Raw genomic sequence first — 26,033 nt, 5'->3', positions numbered from 1 at the left:
TTAAAAAAACTTTTATATTTCATAGCATTGTTTAGGGATTGAAATAAGGCAAGACTTTTACAATGGGTTCATTTACCAGCTGCTCCTGAATTGTATTTGTCAGGTAACCAGGGAAAGAAATTCCAGAGAGTTAGAAATCAAGAATCCCATTTAGCTTGACTTTTATTGGCAATTCTCTTTGTTTCACAAAATGTGTATAACCTTTTTATTCTCAATTTGGTCTGCTATTTTTATTGGCAGTGCTTTAATATAAAATAGCACTAAAATTGACATCTTTTGTAAACCTCAAACCCAATTGTTGCTATTATGTTATGTTATATGTGATTTATCAAATTTTTAGATTCAAGTATCCATTCAAGACAGCCTTCTATACTATTTAGGAGGGAAAGAGAAGAGGTGAGATAGGGCATATAAACTCAATACTCCTCATTCCACTGACTACCTACCCGAAGTGTGCAATATCCTGGGGCAAGCTCATTTTTATTAGTTGATCCAAGAACAAACAAGTTGAGCATATTGTACAATTTAAAATTAACAGATTAAAAAAATCAGGCAGAAGAAGCGAGAATGTGGATTACGTATCGAGTGGCAGGTAACATAGCAGCAAAGAGATATGGAAGTTTTGGTAGACAGGTTATTAGAATCGTCAGTTCAATGTTCACATGCAAGTCTAATGAGGTGATGCTGAAGTTGTATCTAGCCTTGGTGAGGCCACACCTGGATTACTGTGTTCAGTTTTGATTTCCATACTACCGGACAGATGTAGAATTACTGCAGGGAGTCCAGAAGAAGGGCTACGAAGATGAACTTAGAGGGCAGAGTCTTGCAGAAAGATTGTCTACACAGGAAATTAACTCTCTGGAGAAGAGGAGGAGTGGACTTGATAGATGTCTTTGAGAATCACATAGATATGGAGAATTGGATCCAAGAAAGTTCCTTAATTGGACACAGGATTCAAGGACTAGAGGATACAGTATAAAATTAAGGGTGTCAAACAAAAATAGGAAATTTAACCAACATTTATTTTAGTAAAAGGGTGATAGAACTGTGAAATATGTTACCAGTGGGAGTTATGGTAGAGAAAGCCAAGGCAATTTTTTTTTAAAAAAGGACTGGATTATTTTCTATTAGGAAAGGAGATTCAGGGTTATTAGTTCCAGAATTAGGATAAGGAAACTGATGGGAGATTTGGAAGGGTAGGCTAGATGGTTTCCCAAAACACTGTCACTACAAAGAACAGACAAACAAAATATCTATTAGCAGAGATACTCCCCATCATGACAAACAAAGAAAATGAGGTAAATTCAATAAAACTATTTTCCGTATCCATTTCTGTATCCAACATCATTTCCCTTAAAACCAGAATATCCATCCTAAGGCTTTTCTAAATTGTTCCTACCCCTAGTTTAATGACAAAATTGAACAGTTATAGATACAAAAATAACAGACTAAAAATGTGAAAAACACTTACAAACATCTCCTCACTAAAACTGTTGACAAAGAAAATTGCGAATGAGGCAAAATGTTATATAAAAAAACATTTACCAGTAAAAAGCATTGAAGCAGACTTAAAAGGGGAAAACTAAATGAGGACGGTTTTTTCTAAATAAAATGATCTTTGGGTTAATGGAACTTATTTTAAATGGGAAACTATCTCGCCATAACTTTGTTCAATATTTTTAAACTTTGTTGAAGTCTTTATTGTTCCTTTTGCAAAAATGATTGGAGTGATGTCCCCTTAGAAAGGAACGTAATCAGAAGTTTACTTAACCCTATGCTGCCTTGGTTTTGGGCAGGGTCTTGCCTTGTGTCCCCTTATTCACTGACTCTTAGCACTGCATTTGGAGTGACAGCTTCTTTTTAACTGGGCTGCTAGTTATTGTCTCTTTTATTTGGAAGAAATTGATCACCCCACAAAATAAAGACTTGATGTTGCAAAATAGTATTGATAACAAGTTATTAATAAAACTTACTGTTACAATGAGGTTTCATTTGTCTTTGGTATCAGGCCTGTTCATTACAGACCACTTTTGTGCAAAATAAATAAATGACTTGGTTATATTGCTGCCTGGAACTTTCTGCACAATGGCAAACACTTCTTGCATGGGTAGAACAGAAATTTGTGTTTCAAACACTTCTTGCCTATTTAAATTAGTTATCCTTAGTCCAGAAATTCCCAAAGGACAAATTTTGGGAGTAATTTTAACTTTTGGCGATGGTGTAAAATGGGCGATATTGGATCAACCGCCTGTTATACGCCTGCCTAATTACCCTTTCCATTGAAGTCACTGGAAAAGAGAATCGGGCAGGGTGTATAGTGGGCGGCTGATTCGATATTGTCCATTTTACACCATCGTCAAAGGTTAAAATTACCCCCAAAGACCTTTCACTAGATTATTCTTTACCAGGTAAGCAGAAAACACAATTAACCAAAAAAAAACAAGTTATAGGTTTCAGAGAGAAACACAAAATGATTGACTGTCTCTTAGAAAACATACAAAGGCCAGTCCATTTTTGAAAATGATTTCCTCCCAACTTGTAAGTTATTTTCTCCACCGCTTAATTCACCCTGAGTTTTTGCCTCCTTCTCTGTGCAAAAGCTCCTCCAGTGTTCCAGCTGAGATCAGCAACTCTGACAAAAATCTCTGGGGAGGACCATCATAGCCCCCTCCCCCCCACCACCATTTAATGTCACACGATGTTGGTATACCATTGTGCTGTGTCACTGGTCACCAAAAGTTTTTTTATTTTTATAAATCAATTGATCTGGAGATGAACTGACTTATTTTCCTTCTTTTTACAGAACTAAAAACTTTGCAACCATGCTGGATCCACACTGAACAATGAGTATGTGAAGTCAAAAGCAGTGTCACCTACCTTCAGTTTGATATGACAAGAGTTATTCTGCAGTCGCTCCAGCAGGTACTCCAGTAGGCACTGACAAGTTCCCACAGACTCGTGAGAAATTTCTGTAGTTCCAATCAGTTATGGAAATAACACCACTGTTAACAGCAAACTTACACTCGCTTTATAAGAATGATTATTTTTCTCACGGTAGACAATAAACCACTATCTCCAGCTTGATATCATCATGGTACTCATCCTTACCGTATATTGGTCTACAGAGTTGGGTAAATAACAGCAACAACTTACATATGTATAGTGCCTTTAACATCCAAAACATCCCAAGGCACTTTACAAATCAGTAGTAAGAAGAACAGAAATACTAAGCCAGAAGAGAGAATTTAAGAGGGGCTATTAATACCTTGTGCAAAAAGACGAGATTTGAAAAGGTTTTAAAGGAGGATAAAGAAGTAAAGAGGCAGAGGGGTTTAGGGAGGGTGTTCCAGAGAGCAGGGCCGAGGCAATCAATGATGGTACAAAGGAAGAAAGGATGCACAAGAGGTCAGCGTTAGAAGACTGAAGAGTACGTGACGGTAAGCAAGTCTGGAGGAGGTTTCAGAGGTTTGAAAACGAAACAAGGATTTTAAAATTTAACGAGTTGGGGACAGGGAGCCAGTGTAGGTCCGTGAGAACAAAAGTGATGGGTGGGTGGAGCATAGTGCTTAACAAAGCCAGCAAGGAGAGCATTGGAATAAATAGGTTTCAAGGTGATAAATACATAGATAAGGATTTTGAGCATGGTTCAGGGTTTCGTTGGTGGAAGGGTTGGGAATCGGGGGGGGGGGGAAATGAACATGGTTGTGGAGATGGAAATAAGTGATCTTGGTAATGGAGAAGATGGGGGTTATGAAGTACAGCTCAAGGTTGATCAGGACAAAAAGACTTTGAATGGCTTTGTTCAGCCAGAGCAAGAGGCCAAGGAACGGGATGGAATTAACGTCAAAGGAGCAGAGTTTGTGGTAGGGGCTGAGAACAATTTCTTCATTCTTCTCAACAGGAAGTTGCAACTCATCCAAGACTTATGTGGAACAAGCAGTCTGGCAATGCAGAAGTGATTTTGAATTTCAGGACAGTGATGCAGGTGTAGAGCAGAATATCATCAACATAAATAAAAACTGAACCCATGCCAGCAGATTATGCCAACAAGGGGCAACGTGTAAATGAGAAGATGGGGGGCAAATTTAGATCCTTTGATGACTCCAGACGTTATGGTACAGAGATGGAAAGAAAAGCCATTGTTTGAGATGCAGTGGCTGTGTCTGGATAGGTGGGAATGGAACTGTGGAGGGTCAGTGCCATGGAGCTGGGCGATGGAGGAGAGGCAGTGAGGGGACAGCAGGTTCAACTATATCAAATCCTGCAAAAAGAACATGGAGGACAATGAATAAGAACACATCAAGGTCACAGTCACAGAGGATTTTGTTGGTCAGGGCATGGGTAGAAGCCAGACTGGAGTGATTTGAAGGCATAATTTTGGGAGATGGGTATGAAGCTGGGATGTGATGGTCCTTAGAGGGAATCCATTCAAAATCAGTCCCAATTCTGTTGTTCCTCCAACGTGTAAAAACTTGATTAACTTTTGCAATTTACCAGAATCAAAAAGAATGTGCTGCAAGGATAGATTTCTATTTCGCGAAGTGCACATTGAGCAGTTAAACTCACTGTATGAATAAATTGTCTACTTTCCTCTGAATAAGACCAGTTTAGTATATTTCTAATAGTGTACACAGTAATATCACCCTTTAAAAATACAACTTTGTTGGAATCAATATGCAGTGACCTGCAGAGTAGATTTTATTCATACTGTGGTCGATAAAGGCAAATGGAAACATGAACGGAATGAATTCTCGTATGGCACTGCCATAATTGGACTTCAGAACAAATACAGCAGATTTCTGTTAGGATTAAAGTTGGCAGTTGTGTATGATCATTGCCAACATGGCCATAATGTTACTTGTTTTTCAGAGCAAAACAAGTTTTTCAAGTTACTAATACACAGTAATGTGGTCCATTTAAAAAAGTCTATTCTTTCAGGTTAGCGCAAATCCAGGAAGACTGATTTGCACGGATTGTGTTAAGTTAAATATGTGTAGCAAAACCTCTGTTCATTTGTATGATGAAGATGAATGCGATTTGCTAAAGTCAGTTCTCAGACCAGAGAACTGCAGAGTACCAAGCAGAAAGATCAGATACTGTTTCTGAAATTTTGATTGCCTCTTCCGATCTAGTGTACTGTATTTGCTATTCATGGTGCAGTCTCCATTTCAATACAGATTTGGTGACCACTTTGCAAACATCTCCATTCTGTTCACAAACATGATGATGACCTTCCTGTACCTCGCCACTTCAACTCCCTCTCCTAATCCCATTCTGATTTTTCTGTCTTTGGCTTAGTTTCCAGATCATGCAGCAACAACCCTATTCTGAAAACGCCAATGCAATGCCATCACATTATTGGCTCACCATATCCCTCCTCTGTACACAGATGCTGTAAAGTTTGCAAGGCACTCCACTTATTTAAAATGGTGCTTGTTTGAGTGTCTACATAATCTAAAAAAAACTTAAATGATTGCCACAAAAACCTAGATTAGTTTCACAATTAGTACATGTCTATAGACAATGGCATTTGATGCATGCTTAAAAAGTGCTCTCATTAGTGCACGCAAATATAGAAACGCTGGTACTAGTCACAAAACTGATTATAGTTTCACTTGGACATTCACCACTGTAGTCCTGTTGTTTTCATTAAATGTGCACACATTATCCTAAATGTATCATGCCAGAGAATGATGACTCCCAAGATACATTTCTGATATCTCACAGGCTTATATATTTTAAAATGATTATGCATTCAGTCACATATTTTCTCCAGAGAAAATCCTTTTTTTGTGTAAGGCATTGTTATCTCCATTCCCCATTACAGGCTGCAAGCTTTAATGATCAGTGTCACAGTGATTACACCAGGTAAAGAATACACCAATAGCAGAAGTCATTTAACTGTTCAGTGGTTTTTAACTAATGATATCAGGGTTACACAAATCCTAAGTATATTTATTGAGGAAATCCTGTAATGCACCATGTAAGGATACTGGCAATCTCTTCAAATAGATACCCAGGACATGGTACTTCATCATCTGACGTTGCTTTCATCAACATTGGAAGCTGAAAAGAAACACAGTGAAAATAAGAGGTAAAGGTGCAACAAAAGAACAGCAAACTGTTCTGCACAAATACAGGTACACATAGAATTACATAGAATGTACAGCACAGAAACAGGCCATTTGGCCCAACTGGTCTATGCCAGTGTTTATGATCCACATGAGCCTCCTCCCACCCCTCTTCATCTAACCCTATCAGCACTACCTTCTATTCCTTTGTCCCTCATGAGTGTATCTAGCTTCCCATTAGATGCATCTATGCTATTCGCCTCAACTACTCTCTGGGTAAACAAATTTCTCCTGAATTCCCTATTGATTTATTAGTGACTATCTTTCATTTATGGCTCCTAGTTTTGGTCTCTCCCACAAGTGGAAACAACTTCTCTACGTCTACCCTATCAAACCCTTTCATAATCTTAAAGACCTCTATCAGGTCACCCCTCAGTCTTCTCTTTTCAAGAGAAAAGATCCCCAGCCTGTTCAAACTTTCCTGATATATACAACCTCTCAGTTCTGGTATCATCTTTGTAAATCTTTTTTTGCATCTTCTCTGGTGCCTCTATATCCTTTTTATAATATGGATACCAAAATTGTGCACAGTACTTTAAGTGTGGTCTAACCAAGGTGCTATACAAGTTTAACATAACTTCTCTGCTTTTCAATTCTATCCCTCTAGAAATAAACCCCAGTGCTTTGTTTACATTGTTTATGGCCTTATTAACCTGCGTCGCTACTTTTAGTGATTTGTGTACCTGTACCCCTAGATCCCTTTGCTCCTCTACACCATTTAGACTTTTACTTTCCAAGGAATATGTGGCCTCCTTATTCTTCCTACCAAAATGCACCACCTCACATTTATCAATATTGAAATTCTTTGTCAATTACACGCCCATTCTGCAAGTTTATTAAAGTCTTCTTGTATTTTGTCACAGTCTTCCTCAGTATTAATTATACCTTCCAATTTGTTGTCATGTGCAAATCTTGAAATTGTACTTCTGATTCCCAAGTCCAAATCATTTATGTAAATGGTGAACAACAGTGATCCCAACACCGATCCTTGTGGAACACCACTTCCCACTTTTTGCCAGTCTGAGTTACTACCCTTAACCCCTAATCTCTGCTTTCTGTTTTGTAGCCAGCTTGCTATCCATTCTGCTACTTGCCCCCTGACTCCACATGTTCTGACCTTAGTCATGTGGTATTACTATCGAAGGCCTTTTGAAAATCCAAATATATTACATCTATTGTATTACCCTGGTCTACTCTTTCTGTTACTTCCTTAAAGAATTCAGTAAGGTTGGTCAAGCATGATCTTCCCTTTTGAAATCCATGCTGACTACATTTTATTATATTTTCAGTTTCTCGATGTATTTCTATTACATCTTTGAGTAAAGATTCCATTATATTTCCTACCACCGACGTTAAGCTAACAGGTCTACAGTGCCCTGGAATTGTTCTATCTCCCTATTAAAATATAGGAATGACATTAGCTGTCCGCCAGTCCTCTGGCACTATTCTCTATTCTAATGAATTTTTATATATATGTAGTCGTGCCTCTGCTATCTCTTCCCTAACTTCTTTTAATATGCGTGGATGCAATCCATCCGGACCAGGGTTTTATCCTCTCTAAGTTTGATTAGTTCACACAGAGGATACCTGTTGATGAACTGTGGCACACAGTTTACTTACTCTACAAGACAGAAGACCTAATAACCTACAAGTGATCAAAGTCATGAGCAAGTTATAAAACATCTTACAAATGGGATAAACTGTCTATCCCATTGACCACAGCTAAAAGTGTCAGTACACAAACTAGTAAGGTTACTCAGCTGCTCCTTTTATTTGGGGCCCTAAGTAATGGTGGTATCACATTCCAGTCCTCAGCTGAAGCTTTATCACTGATGTCAGGAGTTCATGTCCCATAATTGGTTCTCAGCCTGGCCACTAAATGAAGCACAATAATGATGCAGAGTGATGATTTTCCTGGTCACCCTAATTGGGATCCATGGCCAATTTCTAGGGTAGATTTTGTGTCACTACTACGAATGGCAAATTACAATTTACACATATAAAGCACTTCTATTGTAGTGAATGTCTGAAAAGAGTTCCAGAGAGTAGGAGCATGACAGAAGAAGGTTTTGCAACTGATGGGAGGGAGGATATACAGGAGGCTAATGTTGGAACAGCAGAGGGCATGACCTGGAATGTCGTGCTGAAAAAGATTAGACATACGGTGCAATGAAACCGTAGAGGGATCTGTGAATGAGAATGAGGATTTTGAAATTAATGAGTCGGGAGATGGAGAAGATGGTGGAGGATGGTAAGGAGAAAGTTTATGGGCAAATGAAACATGGCATGGAACAGGATTCTGGCGGCGGAATTTTGGACAAGTGGGAGTTTATGTGGTTTAACTGTATAGTGGTGCCTGGGAGACCAGTGAGGGGGGTCTTGGAGAAGTCAAGCGTGGAGTTCAGGAAGGCCTGGGTAAGGGATTCAGCCTTGATAGGAGTGAGGTAACAGTACCCAAAATCAGGAACAGCAGCGATTGAACAAACAAGAAAATATGAACTTGTAAAAGTCCCACACTAGTATTCATTGTTGTTTGGTGAAAACTAGCTGTTGTGTTTCAAGCCATACACCATAATTAAAGGCACCAAAAAGAACGAGTTTCAAGAGTTTTGCTAAATTTAATTCTAGAAGAATGAAGAAAACTTCATTATTAAGAGTTATGTCAGTCACCTTCACATATTGTTAACCACTTCTGGAGTCATTAATATAATTTGCAATTCTTTAATGTACTGTACACATATTTCCGCAAACGTCCAGTGTGAAGTGTAAATGTGTCAATGTACTTTAGGTCAGAAACAACTTTTGAATAAAATAAAATATTTGAATAATATAAAATAGTTTGATTGTGCTTTCTGGATTGCTCGCTGTGTCAATGAACATGGTATGGTACTGAGCCATTCAGACCAAGAAAATCCCAGTTTTAATCACTGTGCTGAGTTATCTGATCTCAGCTGAGAAAATACTATTGGCCTCAGCATCCTAGATTAGAGTGTGAAAACAATAATCTGCTAGGATTTTCAGTCCTGATTGCAATCCAGTAACCCTTGGTGGAAACTGAATGTCAGGTGGGGGCAACATTGGCCTCTGCACCAGTTGGACAGCAGAATGAATGCCAACTTGAACTGGAGGGTAAGAGTGCCAGCTTGAATGGGGGTGGGGGGGGTGAGAGCATGTCGGTATGATTGAGGAGCAGGATGAAGAATATCAGTTTTTACTGGGTGGGTGCAGGATAAGAATATCAGGTTGATTGGTGGGGATGGGGAGAGGTGAGGGAAAAGAATGCCAGGTTAAACTGAAGGGGTGAGGGAGGACCATTATGAACAGGGAGGGTAAGAAGAGGAAAGAATGTCTCTGTGAAAGGGTGTGGAGTTGGATAGGGCACAGTGTCTCGGTGAGCTGATCTAGAGGGGATATAGTGCCTCTGTGAACTGGGAGAAGGAGTTGGACGTGGACAGTGACTGTTGAGGTAAGTTTTGGGGAAGTGATGGTCTGCTGATACGTTGAAAATCCAAATGCCACTATGATTTTTTTAATAATAAAATCCATGCAAAAGTGCTTAAAATTAATCGGAATGCATCACTTCTAATGTATCTCCATCTTAGAAATGCACCACCAATATTGTGCCTTCAATACTTGACATCAGGCTTTCATGTATATATGTTTTTTTTTCCTTCAATGTAAGTGAAAGAATTTTGGGTGTTTCTATAGCTTAAGTTACAAGGCCATGATGTGGAGATGGCGGTGATGGAGGTGATGGACTGGGGTGGACAAATGTAAGGACTTGCACAACACCAGGTTATAGTCCAACAGTTTTATTTTAAATCACAAGCTTTCGGAGCTTTCCTCCTTCGTCAGGTGAGGTAAGCTCCGAAAGCTTGTGATTTAAAATAAAACTGTTGGACTATAACCTGGTGTTGTGCAAGTCCTTACATTAAGTTACAAGCACATGTAACTACTTGTTTTTACAAGTTACAGGCTTATTATCAAGGCTTTTCTTCAGTTGTTTGCTCTTTTGAAGCTGTCAGGTCAGTTTTTTCTAGGGTAACGTATGTCTCTGACTTAGATTTGAGTGAAAGAATTTTAGAAATAATAGTGGGATTCCCACAACATTGCATTCAGAGGCTCAGGCCCCAGTCGAGCCTCAAGACATGTCAGCCCACCTCCCAACATTTAACAGCTCACAGTCCTGAAACTCTCAGGGCTGGGGCGGCAGGGGTGCGAGAGGCAAGAAAAAGGAAAGAGAGCAGAGTTTGTATTAGCAGTGGTGCAGATGAAACAGGCTTGCTTGGCTGGCCAGGGTATGATATCACTGCTGGGAAGGGAGCGAATCAATGGGGAGCCTAGACGAGGGGAAAGAGGGATCTAGCTGGCTGGGTGTAAGTGGACAGCAAAGGTGGCCCAAGTTCTTTCCAAGATATCTGAAATTAAACGAGGAGGCCACAGAGATTTGAGACTTGCAGCCCAAGGCCACTCACAAAGACAGCTGAAACCACAGACCAGGGAGGTCAAGGTGGAGGGCTGGGAAGAAGCAAGGCATAATAGGAGTTGCTACTACTGAAAGAAATCTGATGAATTCTTTCTCTGAGGATCACATTCTCCACACAGGCCAACCAGCTTGCAATAACAGTAATTTGAACATACTCAACTGATTTCCATGGACCAGTCAAATCACTGGAAGACAATATGGGTTATATGATAAACATGGGCCAAACAAATTAATAGAAGGCACACAGACAAGTGTAGAACTATCAGATGGCCAGAAAGGGAGACAAATTTAACATTTTTATTAGTCGATATGTTACATCCAGAGCCAACACCAACATAATGGACAGCTCCTGCAAGTGCCTTGATCAGGAATTCACAGCACTAAATTTGGTTAGCTACTGCATTACCGACAGGAGAGTCGACAATAAGTCAGTCGTCAATGAGGATAAAAGAAAAAAGGTTAAAATTTTACAAATCTGGAAAAAGCAAATAAACACAGATCTAAGTATCTCTACCAGAAATGTTGTCCATTATTGTCACAATATCCATTATTGTGTTTTTATTTTGTAAACAGCTTGCCAAAAGTTTTTGTTACGATTTGCCAAATGTTGCAACGCGATGACACCAATAGATCGCCACATCAAGAATAACTTGCAGCTGTTCCGCTTGCCTGACAACAAAGTTTACGAATCGTCAAAATAACCAACGTTTTAGCAAATAAATAATCCCCAAACACCAACTCATTAAAAGAAAACAAAAAGCACGTCTTGCACCAGTAGGGTAGAACTTTTTAATGCACAATCACACACATATGCTACACTGACAAAACATATTTGAAAATACTTTAATCCTGTCCAAACTAAGGTGCATCCCGCCAGTGTCCAGCAATGCGAATCAGTGAGTACAAACATGACCCAGACGCTGCAACCTCGCCCTTGCCTGTCGGGCCCTGGAAACAGGAGCCAGGATTCTCCTAGCAGTTTTCAGTCCACACTCACAAGTGTCAAAATCAAGTGCTTCACTGGACCTCTACAAATAGCCTCTCATGTACAATTTAACTGATTTAAACCCCCACCCCCCAAAATGCGGCGGTCACTCGCGGCCCAAACGTCACTCACTCTCTGTAAGAATCCGAGCTTCTCCCCCAGCCTTGCCATCACCTCAGCCGCCTGTCAAACTTTGACTGACAAGGCAGTGGCCCAATCAGCGGCCGCAGTGCCTCCGCCGTGACGTCGCCCCGCCTATCATCAGCCGGTGAGAGGGCGGGTCTTCGTGGAGAAGGAAGTTCGTCACTGCGCGACGGCCGTTGGCGGAGTCCAAGATGGCTGCGCCCTGGGCGGGACGGTTTGTCGATCTACATCGTTCTCACACCCACGAGCAATGCCTGGGAAGGAGGTGTGGATCCGCACTAGGGAAAGACTCAGGAGCTTCCCGCAGTTCATGGCAGCATGTGCTGAGGAAGTGGGTTTATATTTTATTTAAATTCTAACCAGTTATTGACTTTCAGAATGCCAGAGCTCTGAACCGGAATTGTACGCGTTCGGCAGCTCTTTTACTCAAGAGTTAACAAGAAGAGTAATTTGTATTCATGGAGTGCCCCTAATGGAAAGACGTCTGACAAATGGAAATCAATAAGAAAATGAAAACCCAGCTGTTTTCAAAGGAGAGAGAGAGAGAGAAGTGAAGATGTGGAGGGAGTTCTAGTAAGTGGGGCGAAGGTGACTGAAAGTTCTGCGATTAATTGGGGAGTGGGGGATGCATATAAGGCATCAGAGCACTGAAAAGCGTGTGAGATGGGGTTAAGGCGAGAGGAGGTTGTTTAATATGTTTGGGAAAAGGTAGGTCAGCAAGGTGGGAGTAATGGCAAGTGGAACTCATGGTGTGACAGGATACAGGTAGTGGCGCCTGCGACCACTTATAAAAAAATAACTTGCCTTTATATAGTGCCTTTCACGATCTCAGGATATCACAAAGTTCTTTTCAGCCAATGAAGTACTTTTTGAAGTATAGCCGCTGTTGTACTGTAGGAAACCTGGCAGCCAATTTGTGCATGGCAAGACCCCACAAACAGCTATGAGATAAATGACCAGATTGTCTTGTTTTAAGAACATAAGAACATAAGAAATTGGAGCAGGAGTAGGCCAATCGGCCCCTCGAGCCTGCTCCGCCATTCAATAAGATCATGGCTGATCTGATCCCAACCACAAATCTAAAGAACACAAGAAGTCGGAGCAGGACCCGGCCACATAGCCCCTGGGCCCTCTCCGCCACCCACAGGGCATTGACCGATCCAAACTCAGCTTCATGTCCAATTTCCTGCCCGCTCCCCATAACCCCTAATTCCCTTTACTTCTAGGAAACTGTCTATTTCTGTTTTAAATTTATTCAATGATGTAGCTTCCACAGCTTCCTGGGGCAGCAAATTCCACAGACCTACCACCCTCTGAGTGAAGAAGTTTCTCCTCATCTCAGTTTTGAAGGAGCAGCCCCTTATTCTAAGATTATGCCCCCTAGTTCTAGTTTCACCCATCTTTGGGAACATCCTTACTGCATCCACCCGATCAAGACCCTTCACAATCTTATATGTCTCAATAAGATCGCCTCTCATTCTTCTGAACTCCAATGAGTAGAGTCCCAATCTACTCAACCTCTCCTCATATGTCCGCCCCCTCATCCCCGGGATTAACCGAGTGAACCTTCTTTGTACTGCCTCGAGAGCAAGTATGTCTTTTCTTAAGTATGGAGACCAAAACTGTATGCAGTATTCCAGGTGCGGTCTCACCAATACCTTATATAACTGCAGCAATACCTCCTTGTTTTTATATTCTATCCCCCTAGCAATAAAAGCCAACATTCCGTTGGCTTTCTTGATCACCTGCTGCACCTGCATACCAACTTTTTGATTTTCTTGCACTAGGACCCCCAGATCCCTTTGTACTGCAGTACTTTCCAGTCTCTCGCCATTAAGAAAATAACTTGCTCTCTGATTTTTCCTGCCAAAGTGCATAACCTCACATTTAGGTGTTAGTTGAGGGATAAATGTTGGCTGGGAGAGCAGGAGAAATCCTCTACTCTTCTAATAGTGCCGTGGGATCTTTTACGTTCTTCAGTGAGGGCAGTCAGGGCCTCTGTTTAACCTCTCATCCGAAAGATGGCACTTCTGACGGTGCAGCACTCCCTCAGTACTGCATTGAAGTTCCACCCTAGATAATGTGTTCAAGTCCCTGGATGCACAAAGAGTGCATTCACAGGATGGGGGAGGGGTGGAATTTCCCAGTATATGCTCCCTGTATGCCAGGTGTGCTGAAGTGAGAAATCCATGCCTAGAATTTCTTCATTAAAAGCAAGTTAACGCAAATCAACCTCCGCAATTTGCAAGCGCCACTACATCCAACAACGCCAGTGACCTGGGCAGCACGCAAAACAAGATTGAATTGATGGGAGCTTAACAAAGAGAGTATTAGAATAATCAAGTCTAGAGGTGACAGAAATGTGGATAAGGATTTCAGTGGCAGAAGGGCTAAGGTAGGGACAGAAATAGGCACTGTTGTTGACGTGGAAATAGTTAGTGATGGATAGTAGGTAGTGTATGAAGTTCAGATCTGGATTGAACAGGACTCCAAAATTTTGCAGTCTGGTTTAGTGTGAATCAGCGGCCTGGGAGGTTGACGCATTCAGTGGTAAGGTAGTGGAGTTTATGGAGGGACATAAAATTATGCCTCCTGTCTTCCCCAATGTTCAGTTGGAGGACAGTGTGACTCATTCACGAGTCAACAACAGATGGGCAGTCTGACAGTGTGGAGGTGGTTGTAGGGTTGAGAGAAATAGAGCTGGGTGTCATCACCATACATTTGGAAGCTGACCCTGAGCCTGCAGGTGATGAGGCCAAGAAGCTGGAAGGAAGATAAGGCAGAGGAAGGGGCCAAAGATAGATGCTTTTGGGGTCTCTGGAGATGAAAGTGTTGGAGTGGAAAAATTGAAAAACAAAAATTATTTTGCTTCCAATAAAGCTACTGCATATCATACAGTATTGTCAGCGAAGTTTAAGGAATGGTATGTTATTCTAGCACTTTGCAGCTCTCTGGCCTAAATTTATTAATTTCAGACCTCAGCCGTTTCTCTTCCTGGGACTGGTGAACCTACTGTGTTTCCAACATTTCCTGTTTTCATTTCAGACCCCCTGCATCTTTTATTTTAATTATCATCTTGCCTTTTTACTTGCAAGTGTTTCTCCAGTACTTTTCACTATCTTAGCTACTTACACATTTTGTTTTTCTTCTGTCTTTTCATTGCCTCACTGTAATCTTTTATTAAGCAGTCTGCAGGCATTCAACCCATTAATTTCCTCTGTGATTTGTATATCTGCTAATGCCCCCTTCTGTTTCCTTCTTTCTTCCACTCTACTACTTGATTACTTTTGAATTCTAAGGAAGGGTCTTGCACCTAAAATGTTAACCTGTCTTTACTCTTTACAGCTGCTGACTGACATATTGTGTATGTTCAGTATTTTCCTTTTTTGATTTTTGTATCGTCTCATTAATAGCACCTTTCTTCCATTGTGATCTCTTCTCTTCTATAGTATATTTGCTTATTCCATCTCCCTTTTTTGATTTGAAGGCATCAGCATATGGGAGATGTGTGACTACCAATGCCCAAGGAAGCCAGGACCTCAGAAAGGACATGTGTGCAAAAGAGTTTCAGGCACTTAAGAACTGCTTTACATTAAATGTAAGTTTTTACTGGCAGAGAAAGAAAAATGTGAGAAGTGCAGCAACATTTTGCCTGCATATCAATCTGAAAATGTGTGCTGTATTATAGTATATTTTTCCAGAACTGAAATAGTCTTAAATATTATTCACAATTGCAAACTGAATTATAAATTACTGCAGTAAACAATAATGGTGCATTTAAAGATCATTGTAACTACATTCCCTACACTTTTCTAGGCAGTATTTTGCTTCCAAAATTAAAAATGAATTAAAGTTCCAACTAAATTGTTAATTATAACTGGAAATAACATAACCTTTTTTCACTATTAGCTTTTTCACCATCATTTTGAAAAACTAAGCAGCTGTAAATACAATGTTGGTCATAAATCTATTAAAATGTTTAGTTGTGATTGAATAGTGCCCAAATTTAAAAGTGTCCTTTCAACATCAGTTCCAGATGTATTATAATTGTCATTTCAGGGCTGTATCAACTGCAGTTATTTAATTTAAACCCCAAATACTGGATTTTCCACCTCTGCTAACCAAATAGACTTTGCGTGAGGCAAACTGCCGCCTTGTAGAGCAATGAGGGCATAATAAAGTATTCTGCACACAAATAATTGTTTCCACCCATTCGTATATGTTAAATTTATAGTATAAATAGAATACTCAGTAACTGATACAGAATTTATTCTATGAGTTAAGAAATCCTTCAACCTGTGTAATAAGGTCACAATTCTTCTGAGCTTCCTCTCTAAAGGAAAAAATTCTTGCAGAAGCATAAATAACGTACAAGTTTATTTGTATCTTAAGTATTTTGTCAATCTTCAATTTTTTTTAATAGAAAACCTCTACTACCAGGCTAATGCTCAGACTCTGAAACAATCATTGCAACAAAACAATTTTTTAAAAGTCAGATTTCTTCACAACCTATACTGTTTCCCATTTGAGAGACTTTGGGTACCTACCTGCTCACATGGCTTTTTGACACAGCTACCCTTACCACTAACAGCAGCCTGGGTAACCTGGCCTCTGACTTCTCTCTCCTTTTCCACCCTTGAAGAATCATCTTAATTGTTCTCACTGTTTCTGCTGAGACTGGGTACTCTCTGATGGATGCAAACTCATCTCCTTTCAACATGATGCTTTGCACGTTGTGTAGCACTGTGCTGGACCACCCTCCTTCAATATTTTACTATTTTTTTGTGTAACTATAATGTACATTTTTACTTCTTGCCTCACAGGCCAAGAAAGCAAGATAAAAAGCAAGTGTTGATTTCTGAAAAGAAGCCTATAGAACATTGCAGCACAAAAAAGAGCCTCCAATCAGTCTGTTATCCTGTGAATCTGAGCATCAACATCTTGTAACAGGAATATCATGATTAATCATGGTGTTAAAGAGTAGCCCTTTATGGGCTTCTAATGAACTCAAACATACAACAATCTTTTTAATTTTCTTGGGTTGATGTATTTTTAATCTTTATGTGAGGGATGTTGGAAAATTAAACATTTTACCACTTTGCATACTGTATTTCTAGACCAGGAATTACTTAGGACAGATACAATGTTCCCAAATACTACTGTACTGGTATGACTTGGAGTTCTCACCACTGTTCCTAATTTAGTGCTTTTGAAAATTTCATCCCAGTTACCAAAATTGTTTGGAATAATGGTGTTACATGTACTAGAATTTAAAAAATGACTCAGTTTGTCCAGTTGGCAAATTACTGTTGGATTTAGCTTTCTGCATTGCAAAGTTCTGTGATACTTTGTCTAATTAAATAATATATGTTCTGTCTTGTAAAACACTAAGTGAGTCAAAGTATGTTTTGAGAACATTACATGAAAGTAGAATTTATTTGATTATCTGCATCTCCATAACCTGCTTAAAGCACCCAGAATAAATGCTGCAACAAATGTACCCTTTATTGCAGAACATCCTTCTGCATATCCGCTTAGCTGCAAACACAACCTTTCCTTACTCAAGTTTTGTTCATTCAGACAGGATACAATACATATATATATTCCACAACGAGGCTGGTCCGATAACTCTGAAAAGACAAAATTAGGGTGAACCGCCCAGTGTGACCCACACGAAGTGCATGAATGTCAAATCAGGCCCACTATGTAAATTGAGTTTGACCCCCCCCAGAGTGCCTAGTGAAACCTCACTATTTCAGTGAGAATTCCATAGGGGAAGTGATGGGAATTTGCAAATACAACATCCTGTAACTGACAATCATTCTACTCTTATATAGGAAAGGATTGTGCACAATTTCTGAGAAGGAAAGGCTTTAGGAGGAGGGACAGCAGCAGGAGGCAGTAAAGCAAATATTGGGAAACTCACTCAGCTAATGCTGTAGGGATAGAGATATGGAAGATAAGGAAACGCGATGTACAGATAGATGAGGAATTAACAGGATGATTCACAAGGAAGCCAGAGGATGAGGTAGTGGAGGTGGAGCATGATGTACTTAAGTGGAGGCTTAAGAGATGTCAGACCCTGTCTGCTGAGCTTTCAGATGATGATCACAGAGATCCTGCTATGAAAAGACAAATGCTTGCAGAGCATCAGAACCATAGAAAGACACTGCAAAGTCTCTCTAAAGATGTGTGGTAGATGACACGGATAGCAGCAAAGGCCAATGCTACCTTTTTTGGCACTATCAAAGAGGGTTTCTTTACAATTCAGTGTTCTGGAGTGAGTGGTAGTTCCAGGAACTTGTGCAAACACCACAGAACGCATAGGCCTCTTAACACAACTCCATGGATATACTAAGGAGTGATCAGTATCTGTATCTGCTGCTGGTTCGTTAGGTGTAGGAGGATCTAGACCTGTAGTGCTGCCTTACAAGCCTGGCTTCCCAGGTTGTCTGCTGTTCTTCCTCCTCCAACAAATAAATGGTAATGATGGGAATTCCATGGGGGAAAACATTTTGCAGTCTTCCACTCCACTTTAGGAAAATTCCCCAACAAGAAACAGTCTCAAGGCAGACTTCAAAATGAAGCTATTAGTCTCCAAAGTAAAGAACAAAACAAATTATAAGCCTCTATTTAACAGCACAATGAAAGATGGCAAATCACTTAAAGATCCCAACATCAGCCTTACTCAGTGTTAAATTTACCTTGTTTTATAGCAGCATAAATTGGAATTTAGAACTTGTGTCATCTTGGTCTAAACCCATCATTTGCATAGCTGTCCCCTAGATAAGAGGGACTTATACCCTCACTTCCAGTAGAATTTAGGGCAGAACTTAAATGTAGTGTAAAACCAGCGTATCTTTTCTAAGTCCCAAATTCCGACCCTCACTAGTTAGATCGGGTTTACGTGCTATCAAACCGTGGGAATTTCAGGGGTAACAAGTTTATATATCACTTTTTAACAATAATGTCCCAAGGTGCTTCACAGAGGCAGACCAGATGCTGAACCAATAGTAGGAGAAGAATTAGGAACGGTGACAAAACGTAAGGTTGAAGAGGAGGCTTTTGAAGCTGGGGAGAGGGGTGACAACATGCTCAGGCCTTAGGAAAGGGAAGTTAGAGATAGAATAATATTTGGGTAGGACAGAAGGGCCAAGGGAAACAGTGGCACCAGTACTAAAAAGTCAGTGGACTGGTGAGGGATGGTTAAGAAAACAGGGTTTGTGTGTGTCAAGGGTGGGTTTTTCAAGCAGTGGAATGGTGATGGTAATCTTGAAGGGCATGGAACAATATTTGCTGCAGTTATATAAGGTATTGGTGAGACCGCACCTGGAATACTGCATACAGTTTTGGTCTCCATACTTAAGAAAAGACATACTTGCTCTCGAGGCAGTACAAAGAAGGTTCATTCGGTTAATCCCGGGGATGAGGGGGCGGACATATGAGGAGAGGTTGAGTAGATTGGGACTCTACTCATTGGAGTTCAGAAGAATGAGAGGCGATCTTATTGAAACATATAAGATTGTGAAGGGGCTTGATCGGGTGGATGCTGTGAGGATGTTCCCAAGGATGGGTGAAACTAGAACTAGGGGGCATAATCTTAGAATAAGGGGCTGCTCCTTCAAAACTGAGATGAGGGGAAACTTTTTCACTCAGAGGGTGGTAGGTCTGTGGAATTTGCTGCCCCAGGAAGCTGTGGAAGCTACATCATTGAATAAATTTAAAACAGAAATAGACAGTTTCCTAGAAGTAAAGGGAATTAGGGGTTACGGGGAGCAGGCAGGAAATTGGACATGAATTTAGATTTGAGGTTAGGATCAGATCAGCCATGATCTTATTAAATGGCGGAGCAGGCTCGAAGGGCTGATTGGCCTACTCCTGCTCCCATTTCTTATTAATATTTGATGTTAGCAAACTCTGGGCTAAGGGAAAGTAGTGGTGAGGTCAGAAAATGAATTGGGAGTGGTAAGTGTAATCTCACAGGAGAATTCCCTTTTCTCTTGTACAAAATTGTTTTTCACATTTTTGGTGGGAGGTGGAGCAGTTAGTGGAACCATGGTGAAAACTTTGTTTTAAAAAAACACACACAAGCCCTGTTTTTTCAACTATCCCTCTTCAATTCATTGAGTTTTTAGTACTGGTGCCACTGTGTCTGCTTTTGAGCTAAACCTCACAGTCAGAGTGAGGGAATGCCCAGATCGACCATGGGAAACAGTGGGAGTGGAATGCAAAGGATTGGTGGGTCAAAAGAAACACAGTGTTGGTTTGGGTAGCCATTGTGAAGACAAAGTGTAGACATCTGAAAAAAATCCATATAATTATGGTTAAGAGGATTCTGTTTTGCCAAATTCTTCAGACAGCGGAAATGGTGGCAGTAACTGAGCTTGTGATCAGATTGTACAACATCACCAGTCATCCATCCCATAGAACCATAGAAAAGATACAGCACAGAAGGGGGCCATTCGGCCCATCGTGTCCGCGCTGGCTTGAAGAACAACCAGGTGCCCGTTCTAATCCCACCTTCCAGCACCCGGTCCGTAGCCCTGCAACTTTTCTCTGCTGAATGTCTTAGTGGTGAAATTTTCTTGGTGTTTTGACATTCTCATTTCATATATTTCTGCCATTCTATGTTTATTGCTGTTTGAAAACCTGATATTTTTATGCTCAAATTGAGGGATTAGGACATTTTTTACTTTTTTCACCTAGTATCACCATGCATTCCCAAATCAAGTCCAGCAACAGTTAGATAGAACGTAAACCTTCTTCAATGCTGTCCCACCCCAGCTTTAAAGTTTCAGGTGAGGCTTTTGTCCTATTAATGTAGCCTGGCGTAAAACTCAGTACCCTGAGATGAAGGAACAGTGTTTCAGCTCAATGGCTTCCATTTTACCGAGATCTATGATTCCACCCAGCATTGAATTTCAGTCTCTAGACCATATTCTCTTTCTGCAATAATAAATGTCACTTTTGTTTTTGATTTCTCAAGAGATTTTAATTTTCCATCCAAGGATTAAAGACAGCACATATACAGTTTTTTAAAAATATAATTCATCTGCCACTTTAAAAGCATAGCTGTTAAACAAACCCGTGACATTGCATTCAAATGTTTCTGTAGCAGGTAGACATGTTACCCTCACTATTGTTCGAATGATTGTCCTTTTATTCCATATTTCAAAGAGGTGAGGGCATAGTCAGTTCCTCCAACATTTCTTCATAGTTAATACATTTGTAACATTTGCATCTCATGATATAAATACTTATTTATACCACTGCTCCCCAAATGCTCACGTGAAGTTGTTGGAATTAGATATAAGGATATGCTTTGGTCAGTAATGAATCACTGTATAACTTGCAAGTGACAAAATCATAAGTGACTCATGACAGTCTTATGAATGGAAATATTTCACCACTGGCTATCAGTATACACTGTAACATGTCAGCATTCCTTATGGAGATTTTCCAGTTAATCATGCTCATATGAGAAATACATCTGTAATTCCCTACAGGTGGCATTGTAATACGGTTTTTCTATTTAGAGTGATCAGCCCTTTGTCACATTTTTCAGTCACAAAGGCCTGTGTGTGACTCCGCAATTTCCTATTAAAAAGGTTCTTTTGAGCTGCCTGCAGTTCCACTTTCTGGTCACTGGTTAGCGCTGCAGAAATTCTGCCACCTCAATCTCTTTCGCAGACATGTTGGTGCAGGTGAGTTTTGATATGTTCCATAGTTAATTTTCCAGGAACCTAAGTATTTTTAACTTTGTGTTAATGTCACTCAACAGACAATCCCTAACCCAAAATAAAATGTCTACAACCCATGGAGAGGTTCCTTTGCCTCCTTTCTTCCCCAATCACTTAGGTTCTCCTCCTAACTGTTTTCCTCTTGGCACAAACTCTCCTCATACAAATTCTGTTATTTTTAGATTGAGTGTTTTCTGTTTGATGCCATCCCTGCTGAACTTTGCATTGTCCTCAGAAATGTAATGTTATAGTCGTTCCTGTGAGAACACATATTGCTAACAAGAATCACCGATAATATTTACACTCCCCTCTACACACCCTCTGGTCCCTATGATGTTATTACCTACCATTCCCCCCAAGGTAGTTTACGAACCCTGCACTGAGGCAGTTTAATAATTCCTCCCACCAGGAAGGTGCTATCCCAACCTCCCCACTGAGGTAGTTCACTCACTCCTTTCCCCACTGAGATAATTATCTGCCATTCCTCCCAAAGTCGTTTACACACCCACCACTGAGTTTTCCAACTCCCTCCAATCACCCCTGCTGGTGACGTACTTTTTCAACACCCCCCCCGGAGGCATTTTTCCATCACCTCTCCCCACTGCATAGGTAGTTTCCCAATTTTTACTGCTCTAACCCCCTTAACTCCACCCCTTGCCTCCGGTCCCGCACTCCAGGACTCCTACTTCCCAAATCCCTCCCTGCTCCCCTTCCTCTCCCCCCCCTCTGCTTCTTGTTTCACCCTTTGCCCCTTCCACTCTTGTCCAACGTTTTCTAACCCTCTCTTCTTCCTCCTCCTCTTTCCTTCCCTCCTCCTTTCACTCTATTATACTTTACCAATCACTTCCTATATATAGATGAATTTGCAGCAACAGAGATATGTTCTAATTGACTTCCGGATATATCTAAAGACAATTTTTTTTTTATTCGTTCATGGGATGTGGGCATCGCTGGTGAGGCCAGCATTTATTGCCCATCCCTAATTGCCCTTGAGAAGGTAGTGGTGAGCCGCCATCTTGAACCATTGCAGTCCGTGTGGTGAAGGTTCTCCCACAGTGCTGTTAGGAAGGGAGTTCCAGGATTTTGACCCAGAGACAATGAAGGAATGGCGATATATTTCCAAGTCGGGATGGTGTGTGACTTGGAGGGGAACGTGCAGGTGGTGCTGTTCCCATGTGCCTGCTGCCCTTGTCCTTCTAGGTGGTAGAGGTCGTGGGTTTGGGAGGTGCTGTCGAAGAAGCCTTGGCGAGTTGCTGCAGTGCATCCTGTGGATGGTACATACAGTGCGCCAGTGATGAAGGGAGTGAATGTTTAGGGTGGTGGATGAGGTGCCAATCAAGCGGGCTGCTTTGTCCTGGATGGTGTCGAGCTTCTTGAGTGTTGTTGGAGCTGCACTCATCCAGGCAAGTAGAGAGTATTCCATCATACTCCTGACTTGTGCCTTGTTGCTTTGGGGAGTCAGGAGCTGAGTCACTTGCCGCAGAATACCCAGCCTCTGACCTGCTCTTGCAGCCACAGTATTTATGTGGCTGGTCCAGTTAAGTTTCTAAAGACAATTAGCTCTAATGGACCTCAGACTGTTAGAGCAATTAAACCATGTAACTTTAAAGGGATAGGTCAGGTCATTTAGCTTTGTACTCAATTTTTAACCTAACTTTTTAAAAGTGCAGGATACACAGCAATCTTTACAAAGTTGGAGGGGGTGCTCCTTGTGGTTTTGTAGGACTGGTGGGTTTCTGGAGTTCATTATTGTCCCCAAGACTGCTGAGAAGTTTTTTGAGTTGCCATTTTTAACCTCGGTACAGTCTGCTGCCCCCTTTAGTCACAGAATAATACATTGTGCATTATATCTTATAATGGCCCTGTTATAAAACAGTGCATTCTTTGAATGTTTTCTGTCCTGAGGATCATTCAGATATTTTTAGTAGACTCCCAGCCGTGGAAAATCTGCTAGTGTGATAACAACTACTGGCAGTTTCAAGACTGAATTCTGAACAGTTTTCAAATATACATTGAGAAAACAGTGCACAGACCCTCTTTAATGAGCCTCTCAAATCTCCATCAACGTAAATGACGATATACAAGGTTCAAAAACCAAAGGGTTAAAAGTAAACTGTTTAGTTATATGCTTCTGGCTTAAACAAGTGTTGTACCATGCATATTTCTTTCATTGATTGTTGAGGCTCTCAAGATTACAGTTGACATTTGAAAGGTCTGAGGTGCTAATTTGAAAAAAATAAAGATTCACTCACTCAGAGACCACTGTCAGCCTGGCTCAGTTGATAGCACTCTCAGTTCTGAGAGATTTGTAAACAATTTTACAACACCAAGTTATAGTCCAACGATTTTTATTTGAAATCTACAAGCTTTCGGAGGCTTCCTCCTTCCTCAGTTCTGAGAGAGTCATGGGTTCTAGCCCTACTTCAGTACACAATCTAGGCAGGCACTGCAGTAGGGTATTTAAGGGTGTTGCATTGTTGGAGGTGCTGTTTTTTTTGTAAGAGATGTTAAATCAATGTCCCATCTGCCTATTGCGGTGGACTTTAAAGATTCCATGCCACAATTCATAGAAAAGCAGGGAACTCTCCTGTGTCCTGGCCACCATTCTTCAACTACCACCATCAAAAAAAATCACATTAACTACTCATCTATCTCATTTGCTGTATGTGTGGCTTTGCTGTATGTGATTGGTTGCCATGTTTGCTCACACAAAAAAAATCAGTGGCTACACTTTAAAGCAATACATTGTCCAGGAAATGCTTTGAGACATGATGAGGTGAATGTTCTTCGTTTTACTTTCAGATTGTTAGTTTTCATTATTGTCACAAAGGTTGCTGAGACTTTTTTTTGAGTTGCCATTTTTTGAACTTCAGTACAACTAACATTGACTGTATCTGGGTGGTGCTGCAATGCAAGCACACACATCATGGCTCAGATCTTCTGCTTTTATGGAATTGTAGAGCATCTTTGCTGTGGGGTTGGAGATTTGCAGGCCTGCCCCAAAGTAATGATGTCAGTGGTTTCCAAGCTGCTAGTAAAATTTTGAGATTTAAAAAAAAATTGGCACCACAACCTGAGCAAACGATTGTGGGAGAGTGACTGCACAGATTTTCTGGATTTTAAAATTCAAATCCTTCTTCCGCCACCATAGCAACAATAAACAACAGGGCCTAACAGGCACCCCTTTCATCCAGCATTTCTATGGGTCAAATGACGGAAAATACATTAGATGACGTACTTGTGTCCTTTGATCATTTCAATATGCCCATCCATATACGGGTGGATGTACTGCATGCTTCATCACTCTCGGCTGGAAATCTGAATGGAGCCAAAATAGGCAGGATGTGGCAGAGCCTGTTCCTGTCCTATTTTCTGCCTCTGCCAGCCCAGATCCTGGCTCACTTTATATGTCTTTATAAATATATATAATTGTCGATAAACTCGTCGATATCCTGTGAAGTTGCACGAGGAGTCAAGAGCAAATGTAGTTCTCAGGTGGAGAAAGGTGAGAGGACAGAGTACAGTTAGACCAGGGCAAGCAGGTATATTATTCAGCCCCATTTTAAAGTCATGCATTCGGTCGTTATTTTATATACTTTGATTTTATATTTTTTATATTTAAATTGCAAGATTTGGCAATTTGGGATGCAAAATTGTTAGGAGCATAGGAGTTTCTCAGCAGTATAGCACCACCACAGGTAAGAGGGAATTACAGGGTGACAAATTCATATCTGTAGTTTCCATTATAAATGTGGACGAAGGTTGAAATTGGGTTGTGAAGCATCTGTTTTTTTTTAGGCACTACGAGGACAACCAAGCCCAGAAAATGGGGTCTGAGATGCATGCGCACACTTCCGACGGGAAGTGCGCAAGACGCCAACTTAGTAAAGGGGCTTGCGCACACGCACCGAATGAACGCCAGCAGCATGCAGAGTAGAGAGAATATAACACAAATCAGTGCGCAACGTTGATTTGAAGGCAGTGTTGCTCTTTTGGAACTCCACACTCCATCCAACGTACTGTCTTAACCTCGCACAGCTGAACGTGACTTAAACGGCATGAAGGACCCCCGCCAGCACTATTTAAAGGGTGGAAGTAATTACAGGTTAGTTGCTGTGTTATTTTGAAGGTTTCTTGAAATGGATAAAGTTTCAATACTCAACAGGGAGTGGGCTGGCTGGTTGGTTGACGGGCAATAGCAAGGGCACTACCGAAGTGGCAGGAATGCTATCATCCTGAGAAAGGACAGCTGGTTTGTGTTCCACAGAGCCAGCGCCACCTGTTGCCTTCTGTTATGCACCACCTCTTGCAAGAAAGAGTGAGAGTGAGTGTCCTGCAAGATGTTTGGGTGATGTGACTGTCATGGTTGAACAGCTACCAGTGTGTGAACTGGGAGTTGTGGGTGTGAAGCTTGTAAAATGCTAAATGTATGAGGGTGAGATAAAGAATATGATATGATTGGTTGAGTACTGATTGAAAGAGATTGTTGGTTGTTAGGTGATGGGGTGTCGTGAATTGAGCAGTGGATGAGGCTAATGGTGCAGTTG

The 26,033-nt window shown here is 40.9% G+C and overlaps 2 protein-coding genes across 2 annotated transcripts in view; one reads left to right on the top strand and one right to left on the bottom strand.

Moving 5' to 3' along the window:
* The window catches only part of tepsin (TEPSIN adaptor related protein complex 4 accessory protein), a 38,126-nt gene extending 26,344 nt beyond the window's left edge, over positions 1–11,782 (bottom strand). Inside the window, exons 1-3 of the mRNA XM_068004132.1 lie at positions 11,735–11,782; positions 5,994–6,066; positions 2,878–2,969 (exon numbers count right to left, since the gene is read on the bottom strand). Of these exons, the coding sequence (XP_067860233.1) occupies positions 2,878–2,969; positions 5,994–6,066; positions 11,735–11,773 (204 nt within the window). The 5' untranslated portion in view covers positions 11,774–11,782. The remainder of the gene's footprint in view (positions 1–2,877; positions 2,970–5,993; positions 6,067–11,734) is intronic.
* Positions 11,783–11,909: 127 nt separating this feature from the next.
* Positions 11,910–17,133, top strand: ndufaf8 (NADH:ubiquinone oxidoreductase complex assembly factor 8). The gene is made up of 3 exons (XM_068004502.1): positions 11,910–12,077; positions 15,234–15,344; positions 16,570–17,133. Exons 1-3 carry the CDS (start codon positions 11,997–11,999, stop codon positions 16,585–16,587), a joined length of 210 nt encoding a protein of 69 aa, XP_067860603.1. The 5' UTR covers positions 11,910–11,996; the 3' UTR covers positions 16,588–17,133.
* Positions 17,134–26,033: the final 8,900 nt, after the last annotated feature.

Source organism: Heptranchias perlo, chromosome 23 (assembly GCF_035084215.1).
Source record: "Heptranchias perlo isolate sHepPer1 chromosome 23, sHepPer1.hap1, whole genome shotgun sequence".
NCBI lineage: Eukaryota > Metazoa > Chordata > Chondrichthyes > Hexanchiformes > Hexanchidae > Heptranchias > Heptranchias perlo.
This window is presented reverse-complemented; position numbering and strand designations above follow the sequence as displayed.